The sequence below is a fragment of the Perognathus longimembris genome, chromosome 1 (assembly GCF_023159225.1).
Source record: "Perognathus longimembris pacificus isolate PPM17 chromosome 1, ASM2315922v1, whole genome shotgun sequence".
NCBI lineage: Eukaryota > Metazoa > Chordata > Mammalia > Rodentia > Heteromyidae > Perognathus > Perognathus longimembris.
Genome location: NC_063161.1, coordinates 130,701,154 through 130,710,265, shown reverse-complemented (window position 1 = coordinate 130,710,265; position 9,112 = coordinate 130,701,154). Strand labels below are relative to the sequence as shown.

At 48.5% G+C, this 9,112-nt stretch overlaps 2 protein-coding genes across 2 annotated transcripts; both read left to right on the top strand.

Moving 5' to 3' along the window:
- Window positions 1–3,466: 3,466 nt before the first annotated feature.
- On the top strand, window positions 3,467–5,771 carry Hint2 (histidine triad nucleotide binding protein 2). The gene is made up of 5 exons (XM_048332100.1): window positions 3,467–3,606; window positions 4,964–5,104; window positions 5,201–5,305; window positions 5,406–5,478; window positions 5,593–5,771. The coding sequence occupies exons 1-5, from the start codon at window positions 3,520–3,522 to the stop codon at window positions 5,682–5,684; spliced, it is 498 nt and encodes a 165-aa protein (XP_048188057.1). The 5' UTR covers window positions 3,467–3,519; the 3' UTR covers window positions 5,685–5,771.
- Window positions 5,772–6,579: 808 nt separating this feature from the next.
- On the top strand, window positions 6,580–9,069 carry Spag8 (sperm associated antigen 8). Its single transcript, XM_048331983.1, has 7 exons — window positions 6,580–6,673; window positions 6,761–7,706; window positions 7,828–8,002; window positions 8,188–8,233; window positions 8,312–8,426; window positions 8,549–8,611; window positions 8,716–9,069. The coding sequence occupies exons 1-7, from the start codon at window positions 6,633–6,635 to the stop codon at window positions 8,905–8,907; spliced, it is 1,578 nt and encodes a 525-aa protein (XP_048187940.1). The 5' UTR covers window positions 6,580–6,632; the 3' UTR covers window positions 8,908–9,069.
- The last annotated feature ends 43 nt before the right edge of the window (window positions 9,070–9,112 follow it).

The window sequence follows — 9,112 nt, the reverse complement described above, 5'->3', positions numbered from 1 at the left end:
GTTCAGACCCCAGCACCCCAAAAAAAGTCTTCAGAGACTTCAAAGAGTACAATTTCACATTGGTACAGCAGAGGCAAAAGCCAATCATAGTGAGGAGTCTCTTTAAGAAACTTAGGCAAAAAATGTAAGAAAGAAATCAAGACAGCTGGGAAGACAGCCTAGTGGTAGAGTGCTTGCCTTGTATGCATGAAGCCCTGGGTCTAATTCCTCAGCACCACATATATGGAAAAAGTCAGAAGGGGCACCATGGCTCAAGTGGTAGAGTGCTAGCCTTGAACAAAAAGAAGCCAGGGACAGTGCTCAGGCCCTGAGTCCACGCTCCAGGACTGGCAAAAAAAAAAAAAAAAAGAAGTCAGACAATATCCAAAGGGAGAAGTGGAGCCAAGAATTTTTTAAGGAAGGAAAAGGGGAAGCTCCTTATGGACAGAATGACTTTGAAAGATGCAGTAGAAAGAGGAAAGCTGCCGTGATGATGGGGCAAGAGTTGAGGTCAAGGTAGAGATGGGGAGGAGACAGGAAAAGAAAGGTGAAAGTTTGGGAAAGCTAGTAGAGGAATTGGAAGAAAATCTTGATTGTGGGAAGTTTAGGATTGGAGTACAGTTAGAAGGAAGAGTCTAGAGAAGAGAAGCAAAATAGTTAGATTAATGGGTGGTGAGAAGGTGTCAGGGAGCATAATCAGTAAAAGAAGAGGTGAGAGTGGACATCACAAACAGGCATGGGGGAGAAGGGGAGAGGAGAGGATGATGTCAGAAAACAACAGAGCAGTCAAAGGAGTACGTCTCTAATGAGGTCCAGCAGCTCACAGAGTGGCCCTGACTGAAGCGCAGGAGATAGTGGTCAGCACCTGCATTCAGATGAGAGCAGCTGCAGGTAATGACAAGTGCTTGAAACAGAAAAGACAAAGTCTAGGATGGAAATCATGAACCAGTGACAAGGATGTTCATAGGTGATTCCTACAGGAGTAGGAAGGAGAGTCTTAACACTGATGGGCTGTGTGGTTCTAGGGAAGAACTTTCTCTCTTTGGGCCTCAGTTATGGCTTGTATAAATAGATAACCCACGTTGCCTGCTTTCTATGAGAACCCAAGAAATAACTAGTTTCAAAGCACTTTGCATTAATCCACCAGGCTCATTTCCTTCCACTTCTTGATTCCAGCTCCACTTTTATTTTGTCCTCCAGAGCAGCATTAGGGTCTTCTTGTGTCCCAGAGAACTGCAATCTCTAGGGCATGGAGAACAGGTATCCTGTATTTGCTCACATTTAGGGTGGCTGTTCTTTCAAGAGAAGGTAAGTAATCAGGACTTTCAGGATCCCTGAGCAAAGTCATAGGATCAAGTGTCTGCCCTTTAAAGTAATTTTTTAAGTAATATAGCTATATAAGGAGATTATACTGATTGTAGAAGCAAAGAGCTTCTCAATACTGGCTATAGACACTGTGACAATCATCTGTTTAAACTATTCAACAACAGAAGTTACTATGATGAACTCTTTCAAAGAAATAGTCCTCAGCCATTACAAGGTATATTTATATATACCACGGAATTCCCTACATATTTATATATTCCCTCCATATTTATATATTACAAAAGGAAACAAACACCAAATGTTATTCAACAATTATCAGGTGCCTATATGTTAGGTTGGTCATGGGCTTAAGAAGAAGAAACAAGGGCTGAGGATATGGCCTAGTGGCAAGAGAGCTTGCCTCGTATACATGAGGCCCTGGGTTCGATTCCCCAGCACCACATATACACAAAACGACCAGAAGTGGCGCTGTGGCTCAAGTGGCAGAGTGCTAGCCTTGAGCCAAAAGGAAGCCAGGGACAGTGCTCAGGCCCTGAGTCCAAGGCCCAGGACTGGCAAAAAAAAAAAAAAGAAGAAGAAACAAGCAGAAGATACAGTAGTAATATTCTGTGTGTTGAAGGTCAGGCAAAAACCTGGTGTCAGTATTTTTGAGAGACTTTGTTTCTTTTTTTTTTTTTTCTTTTTGCTGGTCCTGGGGCTTGAACTCAGGGCCTGACCACTGTCCCTGGCTTCTTTTTGCTCAAGGCTAGCACTCTGCCAACTTGAGCCACAGCACCACTTCTGGCTTTTTCTGTATATGTGGTGCTGAGGAATTGAACCTAGGGCTTCATGTATACGAGGCAAGCACTCTTGCCACTAGGCCATATTCCCAGCCCAGAGACTTTGTTTCTTATAACAAAAATATAAATTCCAGCAAAGCCACTCACTGAAAGTGCCAGACACTGAGTAGTAACTTTATCACAGACCTTTACTGATTAGAAAAGAACACAAAATACACATTCCCAAAGAGCAGCAAACATAGGGTGCTTCCATCATAACTTAAAAAAAAAAAAAGGGCAAGGAATGTGGCTTAGTGGTAGAGTGCTTACCTAGCATGCATGAAACCCTGGGTTCCATTCCTCAGCACCACATAAACAGAAAAAGCCGTTAGTGGAGCTATGGCTGAAGTGGTAGGGTGCTAGCCTTGAGCAAAAAGAAGCACAGACAGTGCCCAGCTCTGAGTTCAAGATCCAAGACTAGCAAAAAAAAAAAAAAAAACAATGGCCCTGAAAACATATTCTATGAAATGAACATGTTAAATAGAAAATCAACTAAGGAGGAATTGCCCTTTAAAATCTCTGAAATGATCAAGGGGCTGAAACTGTCCCTGGGAAGAGGGAGGAAGAGAAAGGGTTAGTTGCCGAGTGGATCCCCCTATTGAAAACTTCAAGCCTGCTGCCAGTGCCTCACCGATGCCTGTAATCTACAGGCTCGGGGTTTGCCAGACTGGGAAAAAGGGGAAAAATAAAAATCCGAGATGCTCCATCTCTAAAAGAACAGGGCTAGAGACTTGCCTCAAGAGTTAGAGCTTAAGACGACCAAGCAAAAGAGGGCTCTGAGTTCAAACCCCAGATAACAACCCACCACCACCACCCACAAAAAGACAAGAAACAAAAACCACCTCCTTCCCAGCTCACACTTAGCCCAAACCAGGTGGCTCCTGGAGCCAGTAAGTGCCCATTGCCCTCAGAAGCCCGCCCTAAACTACGTTTAGCTCTCTGGGCAGCAGGTGACGGAACCCCGCCCACTTCCTTCCTCCAGCCCACCAGGGTGGGAACCCAGAGCTGAAGAGGCTCAGCCTAGAACCTGGGAGCCCCGCCCACTGGGTGGATCCTAGCCAACTAAGAGAAAAAGCCCATCTCCAGGTTTAATCCAATGGCGTGGATAGGAGGGAGTTCGAGAGGAACGGGAACCTCAAGCTGCCTGGATCCCGGAGCCAATGGAAGGGGACGTTAGTCCTGCGTGGACGAGAACAGCCAATGAGAGTAATACATCCGCCTCCTAGGGGAGGGCGGGAGCAGTGAGAGAATGGCACCCCCGCGGCCACCAGGGACTGGCTGGAAGGCCCCGCCCCTTCCACGGCCAGGCCAATGGTCACCGCGCTCCTTCCTGGGGAGGCGGGGCGGCAGAGCTCTTGGTGCTGCCCTGGAGAGCTGTGCCCGCAGCTCCGGGAAGATGGCTGCAACCGTGATGCTGGCCACGGGTTTGCGCGCGGCGCGCACAGCCTGCGCCGTGATAGCTGCGGGGCCCCGGGGGGCACAGGTGAGAAGAGGCCACGGGAGCGAGGAAAGGGTCCCGAGGCTCTGATGCGCTCGGAGGCCCAGCCAGGGCCGCGCTCTCAGTGGCTGGCGACGGCGCGCGCCGCCCTGCAGCATCGCGGTGCAGCCCCTCTTTCCGGGGACCCGGCTCTGGGACTGTGCGGTGAGGTCGGATTGGTGGTGGCGGGAGAAAGAAAAACAAAACAAAAAGTAGCGACGACTCCCGCCTTGCACACGGCCCAGGCGCCGAGCTGGGAACTACACTGCTGCCCTCGTCTGCCTGTAGGTGTGCTGGCTCGGTGCCTGCACTGGGCAGTTTCCTCAGTGCCCCCTGCGGGAAGTAGGCGTGCTCTTCTCCAGTCCTCCGCCTCTCCACCTCCCTCCCCTGGGACTTTGCCCTTCTAATGAACACTAGTGCTAATCTTTTATCTGCACTTTCCAGAAGTGACTTGAAGTTTCAGAGGACTCTAATTCATCCTGTCCTCATTCCTCTAATGTCTGATGCATTGACCTCTACCTTGTCTGAGCATTTGTGAACTAGGGACATCCCTACCTCGACCTAGGATTACTGAGTTCACTTAGCTGAATTCGAGTTACTGGAATTAAAATTGCAGTAAGTGGCCAGACAAGACCAGAGGAAGGGCAAACGCGTTAAAACTTAAAATAGGTAGCCAGCCTTGAAGACCAGAAAACAAGTAATGGAAATAGGTGAGATTTAACTAAAAGAACTTACAGCCCTTCTAAGAGATGATGCAAACTACTCTTGTATATTTGAAGCCAACAGAAAGGATTTATCTTAGGTAATTCAGTAGTGATGTAGGAACTGAGTCTTCAATCTTAAGACTCCTCCCATAGTAGATCTTTTTCCCTGAACACTACAAGATTTTATAGGCACATTAGCGGGAATCAATTGCACTACTGCATCCTGCATAGAAATATTTATTGCCTGTTACCTAACCAGGCCCAGCACCATCTGGCCTATTCCTTATTTGAGATGGCTCTAAAGTTCAGGAACTATTCCCTAAGGTGGAAACTAATAGTTTCTTTCGCCTCCCCTAACCCGTTGGTGGTAATTCTAAGCTTTGAACTCAGTGCTTCATGTAAGCACTCTACCATTCCAGCCCTTTTCTGGGTTCTGGTCATTTCTCAGGATGAGTCTAGAGCTTTTTTGTCCAGCCTGGCCTCAAACCCAGTTCCTCCCAAGTAGCTGCAATTATAGGCATGAACTCCTGCACACAGTAACAGGTTTGTAGAAGGATGAAGTTAATGACGCTTAGAGCACAGCGTCTTCCAGTCCCATATGAGGACATGAGAAAAGTATTGCCAACTCTCTTCCCTGGGTGTGTCTGACTCACCTTTAGGTCCGAGGAGCTGCAGGTTTGACTAATGGTAATGAAGTGGCCAAGGCCCAGAAGGCAGCTCCTGGAGGAGCAGCACCAACCATCTTTTCCCGGATTCTGGACCGAAGCCTCCCAGCTGACATTCTATATGAGGACCCGCAGGTGGGATCCCCATAGGCCCATTACCCTTAGGAATTTTATACATAACATCTGGCTTGATGAAGTAACCAGATGGTCTTTGGCTGTCACTGCTCCCAGTGTCTAGTATTCCGTGATGTGGCCCCTCAGGCTCCTGTGCATTTCCTGGTGATTCCTAAGAAGCCTATTCCTCGGATTAGTCAGGCTGAAGAAGATGACCAGCAGGTGAACAGGGCCAGGGGTTGTCTGGGAGGATCCCTAGACTAAGCTAGATGTTTTGTTCCGTATGAATAGAGCCACCTATGCCTCTCCCCTCTCCCTATAGCTTCTAGGGCATTTGCTCCTTGTGGCCAAAAAGATAGCACAGATTGAGGGCCTGCAAGATGGATACCGACTTGGTGAGTGACTTTTGGCCCTCTGTTCTTTACCTATGAAATCCTACTCCTCAGTATTCTTTTCCTTCCTTCATGTTGCCCATGATTCTGACTTCCTAACCTCTAATTTTATTTCAGTGATCAATGACGGGAAGCTGGGTGCACAGTCTGTATATCACCTACACATTCATGTACTTGGGGGTCGACAGCTCCAGTGGCCTCCAGGTTAAACCTGTCAACTGACCAAGGACCCCAGATGTTTGGATGGGGAAGGGAAGAGGGAATCCTGTGATAATAATAAATCCAGTGTATCTCAATTTTGCACATTTGTCTTAAATATATAGATTTATACCACAAGGGGAAGAAAAGGAATTCAGAGCTGTGATCAACTTTGACCATGATCAGAGTAAGACACGGGTCAAAGAAGCACTTATTTGTAGATCTGTCTCATGTCTAGTGGCCTACCCTGAATCAAACTTATACAACACTGACTCAAGGGGTGGAGAGCTAGCCATGAAGGGAAAAAGCTTATAGAAGAGCAGTGGAGTAATGGAAGAGTAATGGAAACGGGCCTGCATATGAATAGGAACAGACAAACCCATGTGTACTGCTTCTCAGTCTTTTCTTGATTTAGAGGCCAAGCCAGGTTCCAAAAAGGTTTGGGAAAAGAGTGTCAACATAAGGGCCTTCACTTACCAGAGAAGTAATCACAGAACACACACACATACACACCTACCTATATGCTGCCCTGTATACTTCACTTTTGTTTGTTTCCTGTATTTTTATCCTTAAGATTTTTTTAGACTCCCAACTTTTTAAAAGACATACTATCATTGAGAAGGAACTAAACTAAGGAAAAGCTACTTCCCCCCCCTCCCCCGCCCCGAACATACCCAAGAAGGCCTTTGATGCCAGTCCTATGTCCCATAAAAAAGTCACCTTGGCCACAAGGACTCCTGTTGGGTCATGGAGGGCTCGTTCTCAGGCCAGCGGAACCTTAAAACTTAGGCTGAGGCAGAACAGGGACGGAACAGAAAGCGGGGACTCCCAGCGCCCACCAGGGGTAAGGCTTCCGCCCACCGGAGAATTCCGCTTCAACTTCCGCCCAGCTACCGTTCTGCGCAGCCTCCTGGAGTTATTTGCCGTCACTATGGCAACCCAGTAATTGAAGTCTGACTATGGAGGAGGCCAAGGAGTTTACTACAGAATCGCAGTCTCGGTGAGCCCCAGGCTTAAGTGGACAGGGAAGGTCAGTGTACTTCCTTTGCTGTGCTTCGACAGCTTTGATCCCTTCGTTTTCTTTCAGATCTTTAGAGGTGCACCCCAGCTCCGCTGGGCTGGGGACTACTTCAGAACCGGTTTCTTCAGATGGCAGTCCTGGGTCTGTCTTGGCAGCCACAAAGGCAGCAGCTGCAGTGGCTGCACATTTTGCAGCCTCTGCAGCCTCATCCTCCGCCAAAGCAGCTGCGTTATGTGCAAAGCCCTCTGCTCCCTTGCCTGGGTTCACAGAGCCCTCCTCTGACAGTCTTGGGTCGACCTGCCTTGCACCCCACCAGATAGGACATGGGAATCTTAGCTTTCCGCCCACCTATGTTGCCTGCATTGCTCAGGATCCCTGTACTACAACTGACCTTAGCTCCAGCTTTGGACCTGTAACTATGTCCAGCCTTGGCCCTGTAACTACATCTAGCCTTGACCCCATAACTATGTCCAGCCTTGACCCTGTAACTACATCCAGCTCTGGTCCAGAACCCTGCTCTGTCCCTGACACTAGTCCTTGTTATGCCACTGTTCCTGGCCCTCCTCCTGGCCCTATCTGTGACCCTACTCCTGGCCCTGTCTGTGACCCTACTCCTGCCCCTACCTGTGTCCCTTCTCCTGGCCCTATCTGTGTCCCTTCTCCTGGCCCTGTCTGTGACCCTGCTCCTGGCCCTACCTCTGGCTCTGTTCATGAGTCTGGTTCTGGTCTGGGTCTTAGCCCTGGAGCTGAGCCAGAATGTAGCCCTGGCCCTGAGCCCAGCCCCACCCCTCCTGAAAATATCTGTCTGGAGCCAGATAGTCCTTCTGAATATACCACTTGGTACCACCGATACTACCAGGAACCTCAAAAACAACAACCCTGGAAATTTTTGCAAGTTTCAGAACCTGGAGCTCAAGGGCTACAGGAACCCAAACGTGTGGAAGGGAAGTCTGCACTTGGCTATAAAACACTGACAAGGGGCAGGTGTCTCCTCTACAACTGGGAAGAAGAGGTATTATGATTTTGGCCTGCTTCCTTTCTTGAAGGCTAACTCTAATTTCCTAGAGGAGCTCTATGTTCATGATGAGTGTGGGTACCAAAAGGAAATTAGTCACTTGGCTTGGGGTCCACAGAGAGCCACCAATCACCTGGATCAAGTCCCATGCTCCCAGGATGGCTCCGAGAGTTTCTTCTTCCGGCATGGACACCAGGGATTGCTGACCATGCATCTACAATCACCCATGCCCTCCAGCACCACCCAGAGGGATTCATATCAGCCCCCAAGAAAACCATGCCAGCCACTTCAAGGTGTGACACTTCAGAGGGTCAGAATGAATCCATTAGGCATAGAAAAAGAAAGAAAGGAATTTTTCATGGGTTTGTGGATTGTTTGATAGATATAAGTGCAAAACCCCAAGATACCACTTGCTTTTCTCAACTTTGTTTCTTCGGGGCCTGCTGCTTAACCAGACTTCCACTCTGCCCTCCCATAGGGAAACGTGAAGCTATGCTGGAGATGCATTTGTACCACCATATCTGGTGAGAAACTGGGAACGGAAATGGGAGGGGAAGGAGGAAAACCATGGAGATGGCCTTGACATCTCCAGGGTTACACAGTAACGAGGTTCAGGCAGAACAGGAACCCGAGAGGAAGCTCTTTGAGGTCGAGTCAGTAACACACCATGACTACGGAGTGAAGCTTGTCCAAGCAAAGCCTCCCGCCCCAACAAAGGTGAGAACGCACCTCACCCCATTTGAACAGATAGGCTTTGACAGGCATTAGAGAAACAGCAGACCCAGAAGTTGAGGGAAAGGGCTGAGGGCCAGGAGCTATTCACTCTCTCTTCCTCGCAGCCTCATGACTACCGCAAGGAGCAGCCTGAAACCTTCTGGCTACAGAGGGCATCAAAGATACCGGTATGTGAGAATGATTAGTGTTGGGGGAGGGGGTGCAGGGAAGAGACTTTTCTGTTCTGGCTTGGTGGAGGGCAGGATCTGTCCTTATCCTGGCACTCCTCCAGGGTGTCAGTAACATCAGAACATTGGACACACCTTTCCGGAAGAACTGCAGCTTCTCAACACCACTGCCCTTGTCTCTGGGAGATCCTTTGCCCTATGAACCTGGAAGTTACCCCCAGCAATTGGGAACAATGTCTTTCCTAGCCTGTCAGGGAAGTGGGCTGGGGTGTCAAAATGGAAAGACAACTCCCTAAAGGTTGCAGAAGGAAATGAATATAGAATTTGGAATCTATTTGTATTAGAGAGTTTTCTGGAGAAGCAGTCGGCTTGGTGAAGGGGTTTTATATAAAAGGTTCTCTCTCATCCTGAATTTGCTAATTGACTGATTCTTTGAGTTACCATATCTATACCCAGTATTCTTTCCCCAGAGTTATCTCCGCCCCACACTATGACACCATG